The sequence below is a fragment of the Euwallacea similis genome, chromosome 7 (genome assembly GCF_039881205.1).
Source record: "Euwallacea similis isolate ESF13 chromosome 7, ESF131.1, whole genome shotgun sequence".
NCBI classification, from domain to species: Eukaryota; Metazoa; Arthropoda; class Insecta; order Coleoptera; family Curculionidae; genus Euwallacea; species Euwallacea similis.
In genome coordinates, this window is record NC_089615.1 from 1774927 (window position 1) to 1802582 (window position 27656).

The window sequence follows — 27656 nt, forward strand, 5'->3', positions numbered from 1 at the left end:
AATTTGATTCTGGAATATATGCGGGAAGAAGAAGTTTCCTCGAGAAGTCAGTATTACTGGGTGTCCCAGAAACCATAGATACAATACTACGATCGACGTCTAAGAAAAATACACCAATATATAGGGAATTTTATTTAAAAAAACAGCTGTTCCTTTCCTAACTAAAATTTCCACAAATTATTTTAACTGCAGTACTGAATTCGTCAAGAAAATTGCTAAAGCTTTTCCAGTTAATATTTGGGACATTAAACAGGGACACCCGGTACAACAACAGGAATTTCAAAGCAAAACACTCTCTTACAATAAATTTCCTATTGAATCTATACTTTCCAGCGGCACATTATCGTTCCTGTTGCACGCCTATCAACCTCTATATCTGTGATTTCTACTCATCATTGTCTTATAGTCATTGAAGAACCACCTCACCCTTGCAATCCAACTCCTTGTGGCTTCAATGCCATTTGTAAAGAACGTAATGATGCTGGTTCCTGTCTTTGCGTAGAGGGTTATTTTGGAGACCCGTACGCGGGATGTAGACCAGAGTGCGTGACCAGTAGTGAATGTCCTCACGATAAAGCATGTTTGAACATGAAATGCAAAGACCCATGCCCTGGCACTTGCGGCGTTTTTACTGAGTGCTCCGTAATTAATCATAATCCCCAATGCACCTGTGCTCCCGGATATACTGGAAATCCTTTGAGTTTATGTCGCAAAATTGAACCTAGTAAGATGATATTAGACACCCTCAATAGTGTCTTCAAAACCGAAACTTTAGTTGTAGTAGTTGAAGAACCGAAACGTAACCCGTGCATACCATCTCCCTGTGGGCCCTACAGCAACTGTCTATTTATTAATGAAAGACCTGTATGCTCTTGTGTACCTGGCTATTACGGGGTCCCACCCATGTGCAAACCTGAATGTGTGGTAAACTCAGAATGCACCCAAGACAGGTCTTGCAATAATATGAAATGCGTGGACCCTTGCCCTGGAACCTGCGGTTTGAACGCCCTATGCAGGGTTGTAAACCATAATCCTATATGTAGTTGTCCCCCGTCGTTCGTTGGAGACCCGTTCATAAAATGTGTCGAAGAGAGTAAGAAATATTGGATTTTTATTAAGGAGGATACTAACGTGTTGAGGGGCCACAATAAATGTCCTTTCAACTGTCATCTTCTTGAAAAAATATACCTCAATTTCCAATTATTGTGGCTTTCAACCATTTTAACTTCATAAGACAGTAGTACTGGTAGCCACGTTTTTGGGTATAAATTAGGGTTCTTTTGGGACACTGTCGCAGTGTGGGGTGAATCTCGCCGATTTTTAGGTGTTCTTGAACGCCTCAAGAATCCCCCAAAATTGGGTGAGTTTAACCCTATACCAGGAACCTGCGATCAAGGTATCAAAAAGGCCTATTTTGTGCTGAAATATCGCCACCAGTAAGGTAGTCTGGGATAAAATGCATGGTGGTCTGCTCTCAATCCTCTACTAGATGATATCTATATCGCTTTAATAACGTTTTGATCATAAAGTAATAACTGAATAAAACGTGAGAATTTTTAACCTAGACTATCTTAGTACTCAAGTCTTAGCGCCACACCTCGACAAATTTCGATGTGGAGCAATTCTTAAAGCCTGGCTTCACATTAATACCAATAGACAACCAATAATAGTTGGTCTAATGAACTAATCAGGCAACTAAACTCCTAACCCAAGAGAATCAAAGAAAATTGGACCTAATACATTAACTCCCCTAATTGAATAAAACTCCTAACGAAAATCATAAAGAAACTTTTGATCTGTTTTAGTACGCCCTCCTGTCGTGGTTGAAGTACCAAACCCTTGCATTCCTAGCCCTTGTGGAACTTTTTCGCAATGTAATGTAATAAGCGAAAGGGCTCTTTGTTCATGTTTGCCCAATTATTTCGGACAGCCTCCCAACTGTAGACCTGAGTGCGTGGTGAACTCCGAATGTCCCACCCATAAGGCATGTGTAAATCAAAGATGCAAAGACCCTTGTCCAGGCTCCTGCGGAGTAAACGCAGAATGTAGGGTTGTTAGCCACGTACCTGTATGTTATTGTTTTGAGGGATATACAGGAGATCCATTTTCGGGGTGTCAACAATGTAAGTTTCCACCACCCCCCCTTGAACAGATATTTCCCAAATCAACAATTTTAGTGCTTCCAATCGAAGAACCTGCTCAACCCTGCAATCCTTCCCCTTGCGGCTCAAATGCCAACTGTAAAGAGCTGAATGGGGCAGGATCCTGTATTTGTATTGAGGGGTATTTTGGGGACCCGTATACGGGCTGTAGACCTGAATGTGTGCAAAACTCTGACTGTCCCAGAGATAAATCTTGCGTAAACAACAAATGTAGAAATCCTTGCCCTGGTACTTGCGGAATTAATGCTGAATGCATTGTAAACAACCATTTGCCCAACTGCCTGTGTTTGCCCGGATTTACTGGAAACCCTACATTATCTTGCCACTCCATACCAGTCTTAAGTAAGATTTTTTTGGAATATAACCCAAACAAAACTAGCTTACTCTTCTTCATTAGTACGTCCAGAAGAACCTACAAATCCATGTATTCCTACACCGTGCGGTCCTTTCAGTCAATGTAGAGAGGTTAATGGACACGCTGTGTGCTCGTGTTTGCAGAACTCCATCGGAGCTCCTCCGATGTGCAGGCCCGAGTGCATAGTGAGCTCCGAATGCTCTCAAGATAGGACATGCATAAATCAAAGATGCAAAGATCCATGTCCAGGCACCTGCGGGCTTAATGCTCTATGCACGGTCATTAATCATAACCCAATATGTAGTTGCCCTCCAGGTTTAACTGGCGATCCTTTCGTTAGATGCATTCAAGAAGAAAGTAAGCAAAACCGTCCTATTGATTTAAAATCCAAATGGGAAGAGCATAATTCATTTTAGAACCACCAGTGGTAGAACCCGAGACCAGTAATCCGTGTATACCATCGCCTTGTGGCGCAAATTCCCAATGTAAAGTGGTGGGTTTGCAAGCAGTTTGTTCTTGTTTGCCAAACTACATAGGAAGGGCCCCGAACTGCCGCCCTGAGTGTGTGATAAACCAAGAATGCCCAGGCAACTTGGCGTGTATCAATGAAAAGTGCAAAGACCCTTGTCCTGGGTCTTGTGGGTTTAACGCCCAATGCATAGTTACTAATCACTCCCCTCATTGCCAGTGCCAAGTAGGTTTCACGGGGGATCCATTTAACGGTTGTACTCCAATTCCAGTTGCTCCAATTGAAGAAGAACGACATCCTTGCAATCCATCGCCTTGCGGAGCTAACGCTGAATGCAGGGAGCGAAATGGAGCTGGATCTTGTTTGTGTATTCCAGAGTATTTTGGGGATCCATACACTGGATGTAGACCTGAATGTGTGACCAATTCTGACTGCTCTAGGGACAAATCTTGCTTGAACAATAAATGTAAAGACCCATGCCCAGGAATTTGTGGAATTAACGCTGAATGCCGAGTATCCAACCATGTACCCTCTTGTTTCTGTTTGGATGGTTACACTGGTGATCCATCAGTTTCTTGCCACCTACCCCCACCAAGTATGTACCTCTATAGTATCTGAGAACCCAAAAACTAACAAAAGCACTGCAGTGCCCGAACCAAGACTTGAACCATGTCAACCATCGCCTTGCGGTCCTAACAGTATCTGTAAGGTGGTAAACGACCATGCTGTCTGCTCTTGCTTGCCCAATTACATTGGAGCGCCACCGATGTGCAGACCCGAATGTATGATAAGCGCCGAATGCTCTTTGGACAAGGCTTGCATTAACTCGAAATGTCAGGATCCATGTCCTGGAACATGCGGTATTAATGCGAAATGTCAAGTGGTCAATCATAATCCCATATGTAGCTGCTCTGCTGGATTTACGGGAGATCCATTTATTCGGTGTTTGCAAGAATCTCGTAAGTCCAAGAAGCTAAAGGAGCAAAATATATTATTTTCGTAAAAATTGGGAGAGAATGGACCAGAGGGTCTTAATCACTAAATTTGGCCGATCCAACCTAAACTCGCCCTTTCTGTTACATCGAATATACAAGATTTATTCGTAGTTGGAAATTTTATTGTTTTCACTATCACAAGAAGTTATTGATATTTTGTTTATTTGGGTTAATGTATTTTGCTCCCTCTCGCAATTTTGACCTTAAGCTTCGCACTAAATATCCACCCTTATAATTAGCCAAACCAGCGCCCCTACCACCGGCCAACCCATGCGTACCTTCCCCTTGCGGCCCTAACTCAAACTGCAGAGTAGTTGGGAATACTCCTGCTTGTTCTTGTATTCAAAACTTCGTGGGTCGACCTCCAAACTGCAGGCCTGAATGTTCTATCAATTCCGAATGTCCTGCTAACTTAGGTTGCCAAAACGAGAGATGTGTGGACCCTTGCCCTGGATCCTGCGGAGCTAATACTGAATGTATGGTTATTTCCCATCGCCCTGCTTGTACTTGCAGGGTTGGTTTCACTGGTGATCCCTTCTCTGGGTGTATTCCCATTCCAAGTATGACTTCAAATTAAACATGAAGAATTTTTGTGAAAAAGATTTGGTGATTATAGTTGTCCAGCCTATAGAGGAGGAAAGAAACCCTTGTAATCCCTCTCCTTGTGGAGCTAATGCTGAATGTAGGGAGCGAAACGGAGCCGGATCTTGTGTGTGTGTACCAGAATATTTCGGGGATCCATACACTGGATGTCGACCGGAATGTGTCACCAACTCAGATTGCCCCAGAGACAAGGCTTGCGTTAACAATAAATGCAAGGATCCTTGTCCTGGTACGTGTGGAATTAATGCGGAATGTTCTGTACCCAATCATGCCCCTACTTGCACGTGTTTGACTGGATATACGGGAAATCCGTTTACATCGTGCCATCTTCCCCCTCCTCCCAGTAAGGCCAAACACTTCTCAAACTAAGTACAAAACTAAACAAATTTCTGTTTTAAGTCGAAGAGCCCGTAGAGCCCTGCACCCCGTCACCCTGCGGACCCTACAGCGTGTGTAAAAACATAAATAGTCATGCAGTGTGCTCTTGCCTGCCTGAATACATAGGTGCCCCTCCTGCATGCCGCCCTGAATGCATGGTTAGTTCAGAATGCAGTCAGAACAAAGCCTGCATTAAACAGAAATGTAGAGACCCATGTCCTGGAACCTGCGGCATTAATGCCAAATGCCAAGTAGTCAATCACAATCCTATATGTAGTTGTCCACCAAACTATGCCGGAGATCCATTTGTACGCTGCATTTTGCAACCAAGTAAGACTCTTTCAATAGTATCTAAAGACTAACCCCAAATGTAGATACTCCACAATTGAAGCGGAAACGGTGAAATTTTAGGTTAATTCGAAAATCTCTCTGGCATTTTCTTCCGATTTGATTTCGGAGCGCCTTGAAAATTTTTTGGGCACAGATCTATAGGGTGTTAATATACAGGGTATCCCATAAACATTCGTATAGCTTACTAAGGTATAAAAGAATAGAGCGACCTGATTCATTTAATGTTTTAACGAATTCTGATACTCCGAAATTTGCAAAAAAACTCACATTTCTAACAGTTTTCGAGATATTTGCAATTAAGTGATTCCGTAATATAATAACTTACCTAAATTTCAACCGCTTCCATGTCAAATATGGAGAAGTGTAGTTCATAGTTTGACTCACCCTGTAATTTTAGAACCCATTGAAGTCCCTAGTGGCAACCCTTGCGTACCATCTCCCTGCGGGATTAATTCTCAGTGTAGAGTGGTGGGTAATCAGGCTGCATGCTCATGCCTGCCCGACTACATTGGTAGACCTCCGAACTGTAGACCTGAATGCACTATAAATGCGGAATGTCCAGGAAATCTGGCTTGTCAAAACGAAAAATGTAAAGATCCCTGCCCTGGATCCTGCGGCTCATTTACCACATGTTTTGTGATCAAACATGCCCCAGTTTGTCAGTGCAGCACAGATTATACTGGAGATCCATTCACTGGATGCTCACTAATTCCACGCAGTAAGGCAACAAAGCATTCAAAGGTGCCAATTTAGAGCTACATCAATCTCTTTTAGCACCGATAACAGAACAACCACCAAACCCTTGCAACCCCTCGCCCTGCGGGGCAAACGCCATTTGCAAAGAACGAAATGGTGCAGGATCTTGTTCATGTTTGCCTGAGTATTTTGGAGACCCTTACACTGGCTGTAGGCCTGAATGTGTTACCAATACAGACTGTGATCGCAGCAGATCGTGTGTAAATAATAAATGTATAGACCCATGTCCTGGAACCTGCGGATTGAATGCTGAATGTTCTGTTGTCAATCATGCCCCATCATGTTCGTGTATTCCTGGTTACACAGGAGATCCCACTAGAGCATGCCAAGTTATCCAAGCCAGTAAGCATTAGTTAGACTCTTACTAACGTAGTATAACCCTGTAGATCTTTCTATGTAGCGATTGGAATTTGATCGATTTTAAAGCCTAATTATTGAAAATCTTTCCTAATGCCTAAGAAATTGAGAAGAATCCTTAAAATCGATCATAACAATTAAATCTGATAAATTTCTTTCCAAAGTTGTAGAAGAACCACAGAACCCCTGCCAGCCTTCACCTTGTGGACCTTACAGTGCATGTAGAGAAGTGAACGGGCATGCTGTTTGTTCTTGTAATGTAGGTTATATTGGTTCACCTCCAACCTGTAGACCCGAATGTGTGGTCAGCTCTGAATGTCCTCAAGACAAATCATGCGTGTCACAAAAATGTGTTGACCCCTGCCCAGGAACTTGCGGGATAAATGCACAGTGCAGAGTTGTGAACCACAATCCTATTTGTAGTTGTTTAACTGGACATACCGGAGATCCCTTCGTTCGATGTCTCAAAATCGAATGTAGGTTCTCAGTAGTATTATGTCTTATAGTTTCTTGTAGTACGTATAATGTATTTTAGTACCCCAAGCAGTGAAAACACCTGAAAATCCTTGCATTCCATCACCTTGTGGACCAAATTCCCAATGTAGAGTGGTGGGAGATCAAGCTGCATGCTCATGCTTACAAAACTTTATAGGGCGGCCTCCAAATTGCCGTCCAGAGTGTGTTACCGACTCAGAATGTCCAAATCACTTAGCATGCAAAAATGAAAAATGCAAAGACCCTTGTCCTGGATCGTGCGGTGTTAATGCCCAATGTACAGTAGTTAATCACAGAGCCATGTGTTCTTGTTTCCCTGGATACACTGGCGATCCTTCCAGCTCTTGTAATCTACCTCCCCTACCATCTTGTAAGCATCTTTAGCATTCTATTGTACAAGGTGGCGCAAAAAGATGAGTCCTCTGTAAAAGCTAGAAAAATCTGATTACAACTTTTTCCTAAAGGTCCTCCCCAAAGGGACCGTCTTTTTCAGAAACACCTTGTATATCTACAGTTTCATTTATCTGCTCTCTTACCATCTTGTATTTCTTCAAAATCGATCATTGTGCTAAGTGATTAATAAATGTATTTTTATAGTGACTGAGAGACCTCGTACCCCCTGTGTGCCCTCACCCTGTGGACCAAATGCCGAGTGCAGGGAAAAGAACGGAGCGGGTGCTTGCTATTGCGCCCCAGGGTTTGAAGGAAACCCTTATGATAGCGATAAGGGTTGCCGAAGAGAATGTGAAGTTAACAATGACTGCAGTCCTGCTTTGGCTTGCGTATCCTTCAAGTGTGTGGATCCATGTCCAGGCACTTGTGGAACATTAGCTGAATGTCACGTAAACAACCATATTCCAACTTGTATATGTCCAACTGGCTACGTTGGAGACCCATTCTTCCAATGCAAATTGGCACCTACAGAACCCCCTCCAATAATCAACCCATGCCAACCATCTCCGTGCGGACCCAACAGCCAATGTAGGGAAGTCAGTCAACAAGCAGTTTGCTCATGTCTTCCTCAGTACATCGGATCACCTCCAAATTGCCGACCGGAATGTGTTGTAAATTCGGAATGCCAATTAGATAAAGCTTGTATCAATCAAAGATGCGGTGACCCTTGTCCAAATACTTGCGGCTTGGGCGCCCAATGCACCACAAGAAACCATAATCCCATTTGTGCGTGCCCTCCTGGGTACACTGGGGATCCTTTTACTCGCTGCTCACCGCAACCACCTCCACCACCAGAACCGCAAACAGAAAGACCCCCGTCTTGTCAACCCAGCCCTTGCGGTCCTAACTCAATATGCAAAATTGTTGGAAGTTCTCCTACATGTTCATGTTTACCCGACTACATTGGAGCACCCCCCAACTGCCGACCTGAATGTGTGTTGAGCTCTGAGTGTAGAAGTTCATTGGCCTGCATTAACCAGAAGTGTAAAGATCCATGTCCAGGCTCCTGTGGATCGAATGCTGTTTGCAATGTTCTCAACCACATACCCATTTGTACATGCCAGGAAGGCTTTACTGGTGATGCTTTTACCAACTGTCTCCCAATCCCTCCCTCCACAAAGAGGCCTGATTTGGACCCATGTGACCCTTCGCCTTGCGGCCCTAATGCCCAATGCAACAATGGAATATGCACTTGCTTGCCAATGCATCATGGAAATCCCTATGAAGCCTGCAGACCTGAATGTGTTCTTAGTGAAGAATGTACAAGAGATAAAGCCTGCATTAGGAATAAGTGCGTAGATCCCTGTCCAGGGACCTGCGGTCAAAACGCTCGCTGCGATGTCATCAACCACATTCCTTCATGCTCCTGCCCAGATGGTTATACAGGGGACCCGTTCGTTCTTTGCAGGGTCTCGGAACCACCACCACCAAAGACAATCCCTTGCAATCCTTCACCATGTGGACCTAACAGTCAATGCCGAGAAGTTAACGATCAGGCTGTATGCTCTTGTTTGCCCGGATATCAAGGAAGTCCCCCAGGATGTCGTCCGGAGTGTGTCGTTAGTGCTGAGTGTTCGCAGGCCACGGCTTGTATCAATCAGAAATGCGTAGATCCGTGTCCTGGATCTTGCGGAAGCCGTGCCAGATGCGAAGTTCGCAATCATAGTCCCATTTGTAGTTGTTCAGAAGGAGAAACCGGGGATCCATTCCAGGGTTGCAGGCCAATTCCACCAGAACCAGTTACAAGGAGACCTGTAGAACCATGCAATCCCTCACCATGCGGACCCAACTCTGTATGTCGTCCAGTTGGCGAATCATACGTTTGCAGCTGTCTTCAGGAGTATATTGGAAATCCACCAAACTGCAGACCTGAATGCGTAATTAATACTGACTGTCCAAGCACCCAATCTTGTTACAACAACAAGTGCATCGATCCATGTCCCGGCAGTTGTGGAGACAATGCCGAATGCCATATTATATCACATGCAGTCACTTGCACCTGCATTTCAGGCTTTATCGGAGATCCTTTCGTGCAGTGCATAATAAAAACTGAAGAAATTAAACCGTGCGAACCATCACCTTGTGGCGCCAATGCAGAATGTAAAGAAAGAAATGGGGCGGGTGCTTGTATTTGCCTCCCAGATTACCAAGGAAATCCTTATGAGGGTTGTAGACCGGAATGTGTTCTTAGTTCTGACTGTGCCCCTAACAAAGCTTGCATAAGGAATAAATGCGTCGACCCATGTCCTGGAACGTGTGGACAGAATGCTGAATGTTCAGTGATTAATCATGTCCCAGTTTGTAACTGCAATCCAGGATTTACTGGGGATGCTTTCAAATTCTGCTCTCCTTTGCCAATTGAAGGTAAGTTCGTCAATACACAATTTTTTGACTTTTAAAACATTTCCAAATCGAATTTAATTCGAAAAATAAATTCTTCCGAAATTAGAAAAGTCGCGTCCTTCATCGGTCTAAAGGTAAAAACAATCATAAAAATTTTAATGCTGAATTTTTTCTTTTCCTGATATACGACTCCCTATTTTCAGCGGTTACGCAAGAACCAGTACCCCAAAACCCATGCGTGCCATCACCTTGTGGAGCCAACAGTCAGTGTCGTGAAGTAAACGGTCAAGCAGTTTGCTCTTGCTTACCTGAGTATCAAGGCTCCCCCCCATCTTGCAGACCTGAATGTGTAGTCAGTTCCGAATGTCCTTCAAACCGTGCGTGCCATAAATTCAAATGTGCCAATCCATGTGTGGGAACCTGCGGAATCGGAGCCAAATGCGAGGTTATCAACCACAATCCGATCTGTAGTTGTCCTGCTGGATTAACTGGAGATCCGTTTTCGAGGTGCTATGAACTACCTCCCAAACCTCCAACACCACCGAAAGTTGTAAACCCTTGTGTGCCATCCCCTTGCGGGCCTAATTCTGAATGTCGGGACATCGGAAGGCAACCTTCATGTTCTTGCCTTGCCACTTACATTGGAGTGCCTCCAAACTGTCGACCTGAGTGCGTTGTGAATACTGATTGCCCATCCCATTTAGCCTGCATTACTGAGAAATGTAAAGATCCATGTCCTGGATCCTGCGGATTTAACGCTGAATGTAGAGTGCAGAACCATATACCGATTTGCACTTGCCCTCAAGGATACACTGGAAATGCCTTTACTGAATGTGTGGTACAACCCCCTCCACCTGTTATGAATGTAGACCCATGCAATCCATCACCCTGCGGACAAAACGCGTTATGCAATAACGGAGCTTGCTCATGTCTACCCCTGTACCAAGGTGACCCATACGTCGGCTGCAGGCCTGAATGCACTATGAATACAGATTGCTCCCCTACCAAGACCTGTATTAATTTGAAATGCATGGACCCATGTCCGGGAACTTGCGGAGAGTCTGCACTTTGTGATGTTGTGAATCATTTGCCTATATGTAGATGCCCGCCAGAGTATGAAGGCGATCCGTTTGTGAGCTGCAGACTAAAACCCAAGATTCGTAAGCCATTCAAGAACAAACATAGAATAATTCAACATACTCTAATGCTTGATAATTATTTCAGAACCTCCTCCAACAAATCCATGCCAACCATCTCCTTGTGGACCGAACAGTGTTTGCAAAGTGAACAATGGAGTGGCTGTCTGCTCATGTCAACCTGGTATGATCAGCAGTCCTCCACAATGCAGACCGGAATGTATTCTCAGCGCTGAGTGTCCCTTAACTGATGCTTGCTTGAACAATAAATGTGTAGACCCATGCCCAGGAACCTGCGGAGTCAACGCACTTTGCAGGGTAGTGAACCATAACCCTATTTGCAGCTGCACCTCTGGACACACAGGAGATCCATTCACCAGATGCTACCCCATACCGCCACCACCACCACCCAGAGGTAAGGGAAAATTTGAAACTCCACAATTGAAAAGAAAACATAGAACTTCATCGTTTCCCTTTGGATTGTGAATCACTGCAGTTCCTTTAAAGAAAACTATGATAATACCAATCAAATGTTCTCTTCTAGATGTGCCACATCCATGTGAACCGAGCCCATGCGGACCGAACGCAGTGTGCCAAGTGCGCGGCGAATCTCCGGCCTGCTCATGTGTCGAGGGTTATGTGGGTGCGCCGCCATCTTGCAGGCCCGAGTGTACAATCAATCCGGAATGTCCGAGTGCGCGCGCGTGTATCAACCAGAAGTGCCGCGACCCGTGCCCGGGCAGTTGCGGCGCAAGCGCGTTGTGCTCGGTAGTAAATCACAACCCCGTATGTACGTGTCTACCGGGTCAAACGGGCGACCCGTTCAGGGGTTGTGTGCCCATTCCAAGTAAGTTGACTTTTAGGGTACAATTTTTTGGTGAAGGTGACGGCAGCGGAATTGAGTCAAGTAGGGACGGAATTGGCTGAGGAGGTTGGATGATTGAGAAGAGAGAGATTTATTTCAAGAAGAATAATCTTTATTTTTATTGTGAGCCGATAGGCATATTGACCGATGAAGCACACTGAGTAAACCAATTGATGGTGCGCTTTTTCTAACATCAGAAATTATTGGTGTTTTATAAAGTTTTTCGTAGGAATAAAATAGTCTAAGCTAAACTTATGTATTCATTTGAATGCGTGTTGATACATAGAGGCATATCTGCATTCTAAGTTAGATTCTTCTGCCTTTTTGTTAATGATAATCGTTGACCTAAAAAGGTTATCGAAATGAAAGACATGTATCGCAAAAACGGACTTTTTATAAAAATAATGCGTTGAAATTAGAAGAATTTCATGAATATATCAAAGATCAGAAACACCAAACTCGTTTACAAAATAGGTATCGGCTGAAATAGCGATTCAATACGTTCCTCCTGCTTGACAAAATATTTTGCCGTTTGCATGAACTATCAAAACATTTAAAATGGAACATCATTGATTGCTAATTAGGAAGTGGATTAATTAATCAAATTTTACTCACTCAAATTTGCATTAATGACTCAAATTTCACTCACTCAAGTGATATTTCATTAGTACATAGGTGGTGCCCATTTTAAATGTTTCTTCTCTTAAGGTTTTGGGTATTTGCATGCCTTTCGCTGTAAATTCTAACGCTACAACCATGGGGATAAAAAGGTAAGGATAATCCCCCAACGATAACATCGAGCTTCAGCGGCGGCTGCGTTTCAACACACCATGCTATTTACCCCCTTGCTGCGCTATGCCCCAACCCCCACTGAAAAACAAATATAACCCCAGAGCTTACAAAACTATATAAATGGAGTCGGTTCACGAGCGTTACACTGAAACACTTATACTCCCTCCCCCAATGACCCAAATGCGTGCTTACATAAAACAATAATATAACGCCCCATTACCCCCCAACTCCCTGGCAAAAGCTTCTCCTTCAAAAAATGCAAATAATAATAATGATAACAATGCATAAAGTATTACAAAGGCATAATAATGTAAAACATGCGCTAAGTTGCATAGCTTGTGGCGAATAACCTTGAAAATATATACTGAATGAAAATATTTGTGTTTCCCTAAATTTAGTACGACTACCTGAGCCGGAAGTCTTAAACCCGTGCCAACCATCCCCATGTGGTATAAATGCAGTTTGCAAGGAGCGCAATGGCGCAGGCGCCTGTCAATGTTTACTGGAATACATTGGAGACCCCTATGAGGGGTGTAGACCTGAATGTATCCATAACTCAGATTGCCCCTCCAATCGGGCCTGTATACGAAATAAATGCGTAGACCCTTGTCCGGGAACTTGCGGCTCAAACGCTCAATGCCAAGTTATAAATCATGCTCCTTCTTGTTCATGTCTTCCTGGATACACCGGTGATCCGTTTAGAATTTGCCTTTTGCCGGAGCCCAAACGTAAGTGAGATTGAAGGACCTCGCACACTCAGTCGATTCGGTTAGTCAAGTCGGCACGTACAATCATCAATAAAATTAAAGGCGTCCTCGAGTACTGAATCGCGCATACCTCATGAGCCGGTACGATTTTGATCGTGACAATTTAGTGCCCGACACCGCACTTAATTCCTTGCATGCTAGCGACACATGCCAACTGTGCCGATCCGAGTCGATTCAGTGTAGTGGCACATCTAGCTTTAAACCCAGTTTACATACATAATTTACCTTGCAATTTTTAGCAATCCTAATCCACAATGATGATCCTTGTCAGCCCTCACCGTGCGGTCCAAATGGTCAATGCAGAGTGATAAACCTGCAGGCTGTTTGTTCATGTTTGCCCAATTATGTGGGAAGTCCACCAGGATGTAGGCCAGAATGCGTGGTCTCTTCCGAATGCCCAATGAATAGAGCATGCATTAACAACAAATGCTCAAACCCTTGCCTTGACACCTGCGGCTTGCAGGCTCAATGCCAAGTAGTCAATCACAGTCCTATTTGTACTTGTCGTTCAGGATTTACTGGTGACCCTTTTACTAGATGCTTCGCAATACCTCGTAAGATTGTAGTTATTTGGGAAATTTAGATAAACATATTTTGGTGTCATCCTTTTAGCACCTCCACCAGCCCCCGTGGTAGAAGTTGAGATTAACCCTTGCGTTCCTTCCCCTTGCGGACCCTTCTCCCAGTGTCGAAACGTCGGCAAAATGCCGTCATGTTCTTGTTTACCCAAATACACAGGAAGCCCTCCAAACTGTCGTCCGGAATGCGTTATCAACCAAGATTGTCCTAGTGCTTTAGCATGCATTCGAAAGAAATGTACAGACCCCTGTCTAGGAGCTTGTGGTGTCAATGCACAATGTACCGTGCAAAACCACAACGCCATTTGTAGTTGCCCAGAAGGGTATACCGGAGATCCTTTCAGGAGTTGCCAATTAAAACCAGTTGAGCCTGTGATACCTTTAGAAGAAGACCCCTGCAACCCCAGTCCTTGTGGTGCTAACGCCCAATGCAATAACGGAATTTGTACGTGTTTACCTGAATATCAAGGGGACCCTTATCGAGGGTGCAGACCTGAATGCTCTCTAAGCAGTGATTGCCCTAAAAATAGAGCATGTATTAGGATGAAATGCGTTGACCCGTGTTCAGGAACTTGCGGAGATGGAGCTCTATGCCAAATTATTAACCACATCCCAATTTGCAGTTGTCCAAGTGGTTATGTTGGCAATGCCTTCATATCATGCAAATTATCTGAACGTAAGTCTTTTGATATTAGCATCCGCCTAAGATACTGAAATGATAATCTGAAACAATATTTAGCGCCCCCGAAGACCCAACCTTGCATCCCATCACCCTGCGGCCCAAATAGCCAATGCAAAGAAATAAACGGGCAGGCTGTCTGCTCGTGTGTACCCGGCTTTATTGGCAGCCCCCCCTCATGCAGACCTGAATGTGTAACAAGTTCGGAATGTCCGTTGATTCAAGCTTGTGTTAATCAAAAATGCGTAGACCCTTGTCTAGGCACTTGTGGACTAAATGCAAAATGTCAGGTGGTCAATCATAATCCTATTTGTAGCTGTTCTGTCGGTTATATTGGAGATCCATTCACACGATGCCTTCCTAAACGTAAGACAATAATTAGTTCCTCTGGTTTGTATGCAAAAACATTTGATGATTTTAGCTCAAGAAGAACCAGTAATAATCCCCTCCAACCCTTGTCAACCATCCCCCTGCGGCCCGAACTCGCAATGTCGTGAACTGAATAAGAACCCCTCTTGTTCATGTCTTCAAGATTTTATCGGAACCCCACCAAACTGCCGACCTGAATGCGTTAGTAACAACGAATGTTCCACAAACTTGGCCTGCGTCAATCGAAAATGCAAAGATCCTTGTCCAGGAGTATGTGGATTAAATGCTGAATGTAGGGTAGTAAGTCACACCCCCCATTGTGTCTGCTTAAGCGGCTATGAAGGAGACCCCTTCAATCAATGCTTAATCCCTATAAGACCCCAAGAAGTACTGAATCCTTGTCAGCCATCCCCTTGCGGTTCCAATGCGATTTGCAAAGAGCGAAATGGGGCGGGCTCTTGTATATGCCTGACAGAATATATAGGGAATCCTTATGAGGGGTGCAGACCTGAGTGCACTGTGAGCTCTGACTGTGCTCAGAATAGGGCTTGTCTTAAGAATAAGTGCGTGGACCCATGTCCGGGAACCTGCGGACAAAATGCTCTTTGTCAAGTTCTCAACCATTTGCCCTCATGCACGTGCATTCAAGGTTTCACTGGAGATCCATTTAGGTTTTGCCAAGTTATGCCTGAACGTAAGTCCAGTCCTGCTGATAAACAAACAATTTTCTTTATAAAAAAGTTTTAGCACAAATAGTAGAAGAGCATGTCAATCCTTGTCAACCAAGTCCTTGTGGGGCTAACTCTCAATGCCGAGAGATAAATGCTCAAGCTGTATGCTCATGTTTGCCAGAATTCGTGGGAAGTCCTCCAGGTTGTCGTCCAGAATGCGTTGTCAGCTCGGAGTGTGCTTTAAATAAGGCTTGCATAAACCAGAAATGCTCAGATCCATGCGCAGGGACTTGTGGGTTCAATTCCAAGTGTCAAGTGATAAATCACAGTCCCATTTGTAGTTGCATCTCTGGAAATACTGGAGATCCTTTTACTAGATGTTATTCAATACCACGTAAATTTAATCACTTCACATGCAGTACCTAAGATAAAGAGTTCATTTTTAGCTCCTCCTCCCGAGCCTATCACACCAATCTTCTCAGATCCTTGTATCCCATCTCCATGTGGTTTGAACTCGCGATGCCAGAATGTCAACGGAAATCCTTCTTGCTCTTGTTTGCCCAACTACCAAGGAACTCCACCAAACTGCAGACCTGAATGCTTGATAAACGCAGAATGCCAAAGTAGTTTGGCGTGTATCCAAGGAAAATGCCGAGATCCTTGTCCAGGTTCCTGCGGAACAAACGCTCAGTGCAGCGTAATTAATCATACCCCAATTTGCACTTGCCTCGATGGTTATATAGGAGATTCCTTCAGTTTCTGTTCTTTGAAACCTCAGGAATTATCGTCTCCAGCGGAAATCGATCCGTGCAATCCTTCCCCTTGTGGTCCCAATGCCCAATGCAATAATGGCGCTTGTGCCTGCATACCGGAATACCATGGAGATCCATATCGGGGCTGTAGACCTGAGTGTTTGTTGAGCAATGATTGTTCTAGAGATAAAGCATGTATAAGGATGAAGTGTGTGGATCCTTGTCCAGGAACCTGCGGTACTAATGCTGTCTGCAGCGTAATCAATCATATTCCCATGTGCTCATGTCAGGAAAGATTCACTGGGAATGCTTTTGTGGTCTGCAACCTAATTCCAGGTAGGTAAAAATAGACGGACAGGCCTATGAAGATAGTCCCAAAAGTACCCGACTTAACAATTAAAAAAAAAAATTCGAAAATATTACACTATTTCTCAACATAGGCTCCTTTGATATTGACACATTTTTCCCAGCAATGTTCTTTGGCTTCTATACCCTATTTATAATAAGAAGCTTCGAATGTTTCAAAATAAGCATCAACCTCGAAATCTACCTCTTTACTATTAGCAAAGCTCTTCCACCGAGCCATTTTTTCACATTTGGAAATAGACAATAATCTGAGAGAGCTAAATCTGATGAATAGGGTGGGTGAGAAAAAAGTTCGAAACCAAGTTAATTGGTTTTGACCATAGCTATGACGAAAGTGTGGACTGGTGCGTTGTGTTGATGAAACAAGATTTTCTTTTTTGACAAATTCAATTGCTCTTTTCTAAGTTCTTCGCTCATTCACTGTAATAAATTTACATAATATTCTCCTTTTATTTTTTTTTCTTTTAGGGAGATAATCAATGAAAATTATCCCACTTGCATCCCAAAAAACTGATGCTATCACCTTTCTTGGAGATGAAACTGTTTTCGTCTTCTTTGGAGCCGATTCTCCCCTTTTAATCTATTGTTTTGACTGCTCTTTCATCTCAGATATGAAATGATGAACCCATGTTTCATCATCTCCTTGAAACATCCTCACGGCGCTGTTTTTGTTCAATTGTGAGTAATCATGGCACTCATCTTGCTCACAGTTTTCTCATATCCAATTGTTCGATCAAAATGCGATGTACAGTACTTTTTGAAATAACTATAATGTCTGCTAACTCATGCAATTTTAGCTGACGGTCTTTCAGTATAGTTTTGTGGATTTTGATCACAATTTCTGGAATGGTCACCTTATTAAGTCGACCACTACGGACTTCATCTTGGCAGCTCGTACTATCGCGTGTAAACTCTATCACCCAATATTTTACAATTGTTAACCAAGGACAAGATTCCCCCAGAATTAAATCTAATTCTACTTTGATATTGGATGAACAAAGACTTTTCAAATGAAAGTGTTGAATCATGTATCGAGGGCCAGTTTTTTCCATGTTCACAAAATTTCTAAAACCGTTCACTAAAAACGGCCCCAAAAGAAACACAAATCCACATAGCAACCTCAAACTTTAAATAGGCTTTTTAAGGTTAGGTCTTTGTAATATAAGCAAATTCTTAAGAAAAATATCGCCATCTATATGTCAGGTCGGGTACTTCTGGGATTTCCCTCGAATTTTGCATATTCCTTGTGCTTAATAGTTCAAACTACTCCCGAATTCCAAAAAATCTACGTTTTAGTTGAAACACCAAATAATCCATGTAACCCATCACCATGCGGCCCCAACAGCGAGTGCAGACAAATTAACGGACAAGCCGTATGTTCTTGTCTTCCTGGTTATATAGGAAACCCACCAACTTGCAGACCCCAATGCGTAACAAATTCTGAATGTCTCCTAAATCGAGCTTGTGCAAATCAAAAGTGCATTGATCCATGTCCTGGAACTTGCGGTTTTGGTGCCCAATGTCAAATTATCAATCATAACCCAATTTGTAGTTGTCCTGCTAGACTTACCGGAGATCCATTCACTAGATGTTTACCAATTCGTAAGTTTGTGCTCTTTGACTCATGAATAAAAACCAGTGTGCAATAATTGTAGCTGATGAGCCGCAGCAACCAGTGGAGGCAACTCAACCTTGTCAACCATCCCCATGTGGGCCTAACGCCCAATGTAGAGTAATAGGGGAATCTCCATCTTGCTCCTGCTTGCCAGATTTTCAGGGAACTCCTCCGAACTGCAGGCCTGAATGTGTGAGCAACAGCGAATGCCCAACTCATTTGGCTTGTATGAATAGAAAATGCAAAGACCCTTGTCCAGGAGTTTGTGGTCAAAACACGGAATGTAGAGTGGTCAGCCACACACCTAATTGCGTGTGTCTTCCTGGATACTTTGGAGATCCATTCGCCCAATGCAATATACAACCAGCTGCAGCTACAGAAATACTTAACCCATGTAATCCTAGCCCTTGTGGAGCAAATGCAGAATGCAAGTCACGTAATGAAGCTGGCTCATGCGTTTGTTTGCCAGAATATATAGGAAATCCTTACGAAGGATGCAGGCCAGAATGTTCACTGAGCAGTGACTGTCCTCAAAATAAAGCTTGTATAAGAAATAAGTGTCAAGATCCATGTCCAGGTACTTGTGGGCCGAATGCAGTGTGCCAAGTTATCAATCATTTGCCCAGTTGTAATTGTAATCCTGGTTACACAGGAGATCCCTTTAGGTTTTGCAGTGTCATCTCACTACAAGGTAATTATCTCTTTGTCGAGCGTGTATAGGACATTCAAAGAACGTCTGCAACTTTTAACTATCCCTATAAGCACTTATCGAGTTTATTCACTTCTTAGTGATTGTCCAAGACATACCATCAAACCCCTGCCAACCATCTCCTTGCGGCCCCAACAGCCAATGTCGCGAAGTCAGCACTCAAGCTGTATGCTCATGTTTACCGAACTTCTTTGGAACTCCCCCTGGTTGCAGACCTGAATGCACAGTTAGCTCAGAATGTCCTCGTAATAGGGCTTGTATTAACCAAAAATGTGCTGATCCCTGTCCTGGAACATGTGGATTGAACGCTGAATGCAACGTTATTAATCACAGTCCTATATGCAACTGTAAGAATCAGTTCACTGGAGATCCGTTTTCTCGATGTTACCCGATCCCTCTACGTAAGAATTTCCTCTGAATAAACCCAAAATGGTATTTAATGTTATTGATTTTAGCTCCTGCACAATTCGCCCCCGTAATTGTCAGTAATCCATGTGTGCCCTCTCCATGTGGGGCCAACAGCCAATGCCGAGACATAAACGGTGTCCCATCTTGCTCCTGTCTACCCAATTACATAGGAAGTCCTCCCAACTGTAGACCAGAATGCTCAATAAATTCAGACTGTAACAGTAACTTGGCCTGCATCAATGAAAAGTGCAGAGACCCCTGTCCAGGCTCATGTGGAGCTGGAGCTTCCTGCATAGTCACAAACCACCTACCTATATGCACGTGTCCTGAAGGATTTACAGGAGATCCGTTTAGTTACTGCAATCCAAAACCCCCAGAATTGGATGTGCAAGAAGTAGATCCATGCAATCCATCTCCATGTGGGGCTAATGCCCGATGCAACAATGGAGATTGTTCTTGTTTGCCAGAATATCAAGGAGATCCATACAGGGAGTGCAGACCGGAGTGTGTACTTCCAAATGACTGCCCTAGAGATAAGACTTGTATCATGAATAAATGCAAAGATCCCTGTCCAGGGACTTGTGGTCAGAATGCAGAATGCAGCGTGGTCAATCACATACCGATTTGCTCGTGTTTTACCGGGTACTCTGGAAATGCTTTTGTGAGCTGTTTGCCTATACCAGGTAACAAGAAATTAAGTAATTGGTTAACTACAGTAAATTTTCAAAACTTGAGTGCATTAAATTATCTTTACCGGACCCTGTAGAAAAAATCAAAAGAGGCATTGAATTCTCCATAAGGAAATTCTTTTACCTCCACCAAAATTATTGTGGTAGGAAATAAAAGCGTGATAAGCGATTTAAAAAAATTAAAAGCAATTTTTGCAGATCACCCTCTATATGCATAATTAGCCATCATACTATCTACTTCTAAAATACATTTACACTATTTTTTTATGTAGCTGATGTCCCCAAAAACCCCTGCAGCCCCTCACCATGCGGTCCAAATAGTCAATGTCGTGAAATCAATGGTCAAGCTGTTTGTTCCTGTGTTCCTGAATTCATGGGAAGTCCACCTAACTGTAGACCCGAATGCATTACCAGTCAAGAATGCATATTGAGCCAGGCATGCCTCAACCAAAAGTGCATTGATCCATGTCCTGGAACATGCGGCATTAATGCCAAATGCCAAGTGGTCAATCACAGTCCTATTTGTTCATGTTCAGAGAGATTTTCTGGAAATCCTTTCGTTCGATGCATTCCAGTCCTAGGTAGTGATTTTCCTTATATTTTAATACACAATATAATTGATCTCATAAATTTCCTGTAGAAGAGCCCGTGGTAATACCAACAAACCCTTGTCAACCCTCGCCATGCGGGCCCAATGCTCAATGTAAAGCAGTTGGAGACTCCCCTTCATGCACGTGTCTTCCAGAATTTGTAGGTCCTCCACCCAACTGTAGGCCTGAATGTGTCTCCCATTCAGAATGCCCCTATAATTTGACCTGCATAAATAACAAATGTAAAGATCCTTGTCCAGGGACATGTGGCCAAAACGCCGAGTGCAGGGTAGTGAGTCACACCCCTAACTGCATTTGTTTGCCTGGATTTATTGGAGATCCTTTCAGCCAGTGCTCACCTCCACCTAGTAAGTTGAAGATTAATAAATTTCACTCAAACTAACAGCTTTGGATGCTTAACCGATCTACATGAATTAACCCTACTGACCTCGAGCAAGGTGAATCATTTGGTTTCAAAACCCGACAAATCCATTTCTGGCAAAAATCATACAACAAGTATATGTTGTAACTGGATTTGTATGCTCTTGAAACTAGAAAATACAACCAATACAATATCTAAAACAAACCCGATTTTATGCAGCTGCAGTGCAAGAAATTGTACGACCGTGTTCTCCATCACCCTGCGGGGCCAACGCCGAATGTCGTGAACAGAATGGAGCTGGTGCTTGTATATGTTTACCAGAATACATTGGAAATCCCTATGAAGGATGTAGACCCGAATGCGTTCTTAACTCAGATTGCCCCTACAATAAGGCCTGCATAAGAAATAAGTGTCAGGATCCTTGTCCTGGCACTTGTGGTCAAAACGCCGATTGTCAAGTGGTCAATCACTTGCCTACGTGTACTTGCAGACCTGGATATACTGGAGATCCATTTAAGTTCTGCAGTATTCCACAACGTAAGAACTGAGTATCGTATAAAGATGTCGAAACTTTACTGTCCTCTTTTAGCTGTGCTCGAAGAAGTTATCCCCCAAAACCCTTGCAATCCCAGCCCATGCGGACCCAATAGCCAATGCAGAGAGATAAACGGACAAGCCGTTTGCTCTTGTTTACCATCCTATATTGGTAGCCCTCCAGGTTGCAGACCCGAATGCACAGTCAGCTCTGAATGTCCCCTAACCAAAGCCTGCATCAACCAGAAATGCGAAGACCCATGTCCTGGAACTTGTGGTTTGAACGCTAAATGTCAAGTGATCAATCACAGCCCCATATGCAGTTGCAATCCTAGACATACTGGTGACCCCTTCACTAGATGCTACCCTATCCCACCTCCACCTATTGAGGCTCCACCTTCAGTGGTACCTAGTGACCCTTGCATTCCTTCACCTTGTGGCCCTAACAGCCAATGTAGAAACATCAATGGAGTTCCATCATGCAGCTGCTTGCCGGAATTCATAGGAAGCGCACCTAATTGCAGGCCTGAATGCTCAGTTAATCCAGAATGTTCTAGTAATCTGGCATGTATCAGGCAAAAGTGCAGTGACCCCTGTTTGGGAGCTTGCGGGACTGGAGCTCAATGCTCTGTGATCAATCACACTCCCATTTGTATTTGTCCAGATGGGTATACTGGAGACCCATTCAACTATTGCAATTTGAAGCCTCAAGAAGTCGAGCCGATTGCCCAAGACCCATGTAATCCCTACCCTTGCGGAGCAAATGCCCAATGCAACAATGGAGTATGTACTTGTCTGCTGGAATATCAAGGAGATCCGTATCGAGGGTGTAGACCTGAATGTGTGCTAAACACTGATTGCCCTCGTAATTTAGCGTGTATCAGACAAAAATGTAAAGATCCTTGTCCAGGAACATGTGGACAAAATGCAGAGTGCAGTGTCTTCAATCACATTCCTGTGTGTACTTGTCTGCCTGGTTTTACAGGAAATGCTTTCGTGCTCTGCAATCCTATTGAAAGTATGTTAGAATTTGTCCTTAAAAATACGGTTATTGGAATTAAACTCCTTTCTAGAACCAGCCCCACAAAACCCTTGTTTCCCAAGTCCTTGCGGACCAAACAGCCAGTGCAGAGAAATCAATGGGCAAGCTGTATGCTCTTGTGTCCCTGGCTACATCGGAAGCCCCCCAACTTGCAGACCTGAATGTGTTTCTAGCTCAGAATGCTCCCTTAATCAAGCGTGTCTCAACCAGAAGTGTATCGATCCCTGCCCTGGAACTTGCGGAGTAGGGGCAGTTTGCCAAGTGGTCAATCATAATCCCATTTGCAGTTGCTCTCCACCACTTTCAGGGGATCCTTTCATTCGCTGCGTTCAAGTTCGTAAGTACTCCAATTCCGGGTTTTGCTTTTAGGTGTATGAAAATATTCTTGTAGAAGAGCCAATAGTTGTTCCAACAAATCCTTGTCAACCAAGCCCCTGCGGTCCTAACTCTCAATGCAAACCAGTAGGGGACAGTCCATCCTGCTCTTGTTTGCCTGAATTCGTAGGTTCACCACCTAATTGCAGACCTGAATGTGTTAGCAACAGTGAATGTGCCAATCATTTTGCTTGCAACAACCAAAAATGCAAGGATCCATGTCCAGGGGTCTGCGGGCACAATGCAGAATGCCGAGTGGTCAGCCACACGCCCAATTGCGTATGCCTACCAGGTTTTGTAGGCAATCCGTTCAGCTCATGCCAATTGCCTGCACCGGTGGTGCAAGATGTTATAAATCCCTGCAATCCAAGCCCTTGTGGTGCTAACGCCCAATGCAAAGAACGCAATGGTGCTGGTGCCTGTGTGTGTATTCCAGAATACATTGGAAATCCATATGAGGGTTGCAGGCCGGAATGTACTGTGAATACTGACTGCCCAGCTAATAAAGCATGCACAAACAATAAGTGTTCAGATCCTTGTCCAGGAACATGTGGACAAAATGCGTATTGTCAAGTGGTAAACCATTTGCCGTCTTGTACTTGCCAGCCTGGATATACTGGCGACCCGTACAGATACTGCAATTTGATACCTTTGCAACAACGTAAGTCTTAAAATCTCGTAGAAGGTGGGTAAATTTCGATGTTTTATCTCAGTAACCAGTGGAAATAACTTTTTATTTTTCAATTCATCGATAGGAATGCTGAGCGATCTTTTAGCATTTCCTGTTCCTTTCGAAGAACTGTCAAAATCCCGAAAATCAGCATGGATGTTAGTTTAAATCTCGTGAACTAATAGAAATAGAACAACCCATCCAGTCTTGGTTACCTTTCGCCTTTTTGATAACCTCAAAATTTTCCTACCATGGTCACTTGTAATTTCGTCTTGTCCATTATCGACCCATCAATAATAAACTTTTAACCTGCTATCCTTTAGCCATCGAAGAAGAACCCACAAACCCGTGCCAACCATCGCCTTGCGGTCCCAATAGTCAATGTCGCCAAGTGAACGCCCAAGCCGTTTGTTCTTGTCGTCCCAATTACGTTGGCAGTCCCCCAGGTTGTCGTCCTGAGTGCGTCGTAAGCTCAGAATGCTCAGCTCAAACCGCTTGTGTAAACAAAAAATGCGTGGATCCATGTCCTGGAACATGCGGAACTAATGCAAATTGCCAAGTAATCAACCACAGCCCTATTTGCAGTTGTAGGTCTGGAAATACTGGAAATCCTTTCACTCGGTGCTACCCCATACCACGTAAGATTTATAATTGAGAGTTTTGCAAATTATAAATTTTTTTGAAAATCTTAGCTCTATCACCTCCTCCTATATCTCCTCCAATAACAATAAATCCATGCGTGCCTTCTCCATGTGGGCCTAACAGCGAATGCAGAGATATCGGAGGCTTTCCTTCCTGCAGCTGTAGAGCTACTTACATAGGAAGTCCGCCCAATTGTAAACCTGAGTGCGTAATAAACCCTGAGTGCCCCAGTAATTTGGCTTGTATCCGAGAAAAATGCCAAGACCCTTGTCCAGGATCCTGCGGTTTGAATGCTAAGTGCTCAGTAATAAATCATGTGGCCATTTGCACCTGCTTTGAGGGCTATAGTGGAGATCCTTTCAGCAGTTGTTTTCCAGTGAAAGTTCCAGGTAGGTGTATCAAAATATTTGCCTTGTATAAGTTTCACACTGACGGTATTTGTAGTTATCGAAGAAGTCGATCCATGTAATCCCTCACCATGCGGTGCAAACACTTTATGCAATAATGGTATTTGTACATGTCTTCCCGAATATCAAGGAGACCCATATCAGGGCTGTAGGCCTGAATGTGTGATCAGCAATGATTGCCCTCGAGCTCAAGCTTGCATAAGAAATAAATGTGTTGACCCATGCCCAGGAACCTGCGGAGAAAATGCCCAGTGCACAGTTTATAACCACGTTCCCATGTGCTCGTGTTTGCCAGGATTTACTGGAAACGCTTTCATTGTTTGCTCAGAAATTAAAGGTATTCAAAATGTCTATTCAATGAGGCAAGAATTTCATCAGAGTTCTTAATAGTTCCACCTCCTACAAACCCTTGCTCGCCATCACCTTGTGGACCAAATAGTCATTGCAGGGAAATAAATGGTCAAGCTGTGTGTTCTTGTTTGCCCACCTACATTGGAAGCCCACCAACTTGTAGGCCTGAATGCCTTTCTAATTACGAATGTCCTTTAAGTCAGTCTTGTACAAATCAGAAATGTATAGATCCATGCCCTGGAACATGCGGTATTGGAGCTAAATGTCTGGTGGTAAACCATAATCCCATTTGCACATGTCCTGCAGGGCAAAGTGGAGACCCATTCATCAGATGTACTCCTATTCGTAAGTATAATTTCCGGTTGCGTAGGGACAAGTTAATTGCTGAAAATTTCAGCCTTAGAACAGCCAGTCCCAGTAAACCTTTGTCAACCATCACCTTGCGGGCCTAACGCTGAATGTAAAGAAATCAACGGGTCTCCTTCATGCTCATGCTTGCCGCAATTCATCGGATCTGCTCCGAATTGCAGACCTGAATGCGTGAGCAACAGCGAATGCGCCTCACATTTAGCGTGCCTCAACCAAAAATGTAAAGATCCATGTCCTTTGACTTGCGGACAAAATGCTCAATGCAGAGTCATCAGTCATACACCTAACTGCATGTGTCTTCCGGGATATACTGGAAATCCTTTCACGGCATGCTCAGTGGTGCCTTTGCCTGCGCCCATAGAAAATGTTAATCCATGTGTTCCATCTCCATGTGGAGCTAATGCGGAATGTCGGGTTCAGAACAATGCTGGAGCTTGCCTGTGTCTGACAGAATATATTGGAAATCCTTACGAAGGGTGTAGACCTGAATGTTCCTTGAATTCCGATTGTCCATCTAATAAGGCTTGCATTAACAGCAAGTGCAAGGATCCTTGTCCTGGTACTTGTGCCCAGAATGCATATTGCCAAGTTATCAATCACTTGCCCACTTGCACTTGTAATCCTGGATATGCAGGAGATCCTTTCAGATATTGCAGTTTTATAGAACGTAAGTTTGATTTTTTAATATTTAGATTTCAATAGAAGAAAATGGATGTTCCTCCTTTGGACACTGGGTTAACACAATTATGTCCAAACAGTCATCAAATGTATCATACACAATGACCGCTCCTTGACTGAATATTGAACCCTATTCTAGCTGTTGTTGAAGATATACCACAAAATCCCTGCCAACCATCACCTTGCGGCCCTAACAGTCAATGCAGGGAGGTAAATGGACAAGCTGTCTGCTCTTGCTTACCAAAATACATAGGAAGTCCCCCAGGGTGCAGACCTGAATGCACTGTAAGTGCGGAGTGCCCACAAAACCGAGCATGTGTAAATCAAAAATGCGTGGATCCTTGTCCTGGAACTTGTGGACTAAATGCCAACTGCCAAGTTGTTAATCACAGTCCCATTTGCAGTTGCAAAATTAGTTATACTGGAAATCCTTTCTCTAGATGTTATTCGATTCCACGTAAGCCACTCTCAAATCTATTGGAATTAAATCTGAATAAGCAACTTTTAGCTCCTCCTCCATCACATCCCGTGGAACCCTTCCGAGACCCATGTATCCCGTCACCGTGCGGCAACAATGCAGAGTGCAAAAATATCGGAGGTTCTCCATCATGTTCGTGCCTCCCAAAATTCATGGGAAGCCCTCCCAATTGCAGACCCGAGTGCACAATAAACGCTGAATGCCCCAGCAACTTGGCATGCATGAACCAGAAGTGCAAAGATCCTTGCCCGGGTTCTTGCGGAATAAGTGCTCAATGTTCGGTGATTAATCATACACCTATATGCTCGTGTATCGAGGGATATGTCGGAGATCCATTTACCTATTGTTCACCCAAACCTCCACCGCCATTGGAAATAGAGATCGACCCCTGTAACCCCTCACCTTGCGGTCCAAATGCTCAGTGCAGGGATGGAGTTTGTACTTGTCTATCAGAATACCAAGGAGATCCTTATAGGGGTTGCCGACCTGAATGTGTCCTCAATAACGATTGCCCCAATGACAAAGCTTGTATAAAAAGCAAGTGTGTTGATCCTTGCCCAGGAACATGCGGTCAGAACGCCGAATGCACTATATCATTCCATGTGCCCATTTGCACCTGCTCCTATGGACTTACAGGAAACGCTTTTGTGTCTTGCACACCAATACCTAAACCTGTGGTAACAAACCCATGCATACCATCTCCATGTGGTCCCAATAGCCAATGTAGGGAAATTAACGGACAAGCAGTATGCTCTTGTGTACCTGGTTTCATTGGAAGTCCTCCAACTTGTAGGCCCGAGTGTGTAACAAGTTCGGAATGTGCCTTGAACAGGGCTTGCTCCAACCAAAAGTGTATAGATCCCTGTCCTGGGACATGTGGCTTGAATGCACAGTGCCAAGTGGTCAACCATAATCCCATTTGTACTTGTCTGGTCAATTACATAGGAGATCCATTTGTGAGGTGTTTGCTAAAACGTAAATATGATTTTGTTATACAAATTTCAGCTTTGCGGAAATGTTTTTTC

At 43.8% G+C, this 27656-nt stretch overlaps 1 protein-coding gene across 1 annotated transcript in view; it reads left to right on the forward strand.

Moving 5' to 3' along the window:
• dpy (dumpy) overlaps positions 1–27656 on the forward strand; it is a 155213-nt gene that overhangs the window by 100393 nt on the left and 27164 nt on the right. The window contains exons 32-71 of the mRNA XM_066391702.1: positions 407–1093; positions 1806–2504; positions 2560–2874; positions 2934–3581; positions 3634–3945; positions 4221–4541; positions 4598–4927; positions 4984–5292; positions 5711–6031; positions 6088–6411; positions 6591–6902; positions 6962–7291; positions 7519–9738; positions 9921–10877; positions 10942–11268; positions 11398–11700; positions 12909–13238; positions 13517–13831; positions 13890–14531; positions 14595–14900; positions 14956–15597; positions 15651–15968; positions 16021–16662; positions 17989–18294; positions 18348–18998; positions 19097–19417; positions 19472–20107; positions 20386–20694; positions 20754–21071; positions 21305–21622; positions 21675–22637; positions 22693–22998; positions 23053–23697; positions 24030–24344; positions 24399–24743; positions 24793–25092; positions 25146–25451; positions 25504–26142; positions 26293–26610; positions 26662–27606. Coding sequence (XP_066247799.1) covers positions 407–1093; positions 1806–2504; positions 2560–2874; positions 2934–3581; positions 3634–3945; positions 4221–4541; positions 4598–4927; positions 4984–5292; positions 5711–6031; positions 6088–6411; positions 6591–6902; positions 6962–7291; positions 7519–9738; positions 9921–10877; positions 10942–11268; positions 11398–11700; positions 12909–13238; positions 13517–13831; positions 13890–14531; positions 14595–14900; positions 14956–15597; positions 15651–15968; positions 16021–16662; positions 17989–18294; positions 18348–18998; positions 19097–19417; positions 19472–20107; positions 20386–20694; positions 20754–21071; positions 21305–21622; positions 21675–22637; positions 22693–22998; positions 23053–23697; positions 24030–24344; positions 24399–24743; positions 24793–25092; positions 25146–25451; positions 25504–26142; positions 26293–26610; positions 26662–27606 — 19851 coding nt within the window. The remainder of the gene's footprint in view (positions 1–406; positions 1094–1805; positions 2505–2559; positions 2875–2933; positions 3582–3633; positions 3946–4220; positions 4542–4597; positions 4928–4983; positions 5293–5710; positions 6032–6087; positions 6412–6590; positions 6903–6961; positions 7292–7518; positions 9739–9920; positions 10878–10941; positions 11269–11397; positions 11701–12908; positions 13239–13516; positions 13832–13889; positions 14532–14594; positions 14901–14955; positions 15598–15650; positions 15969–16020; positions 16663–17988; positions 18295–18347; positions 18999–19096; positions 19418–19471; positions 20108–20385; positions 20695–20753; positions 21072–21304; positions 21623–21674; positions 22638–22692; positions 22999–23052; positions 23698–24029; positions 24345–24398; positions 24744–24792; positions 25093–25145; positions 25452–25503; positions 26143–26292; positions 26611–26661; positions 27607–27656) is intronic.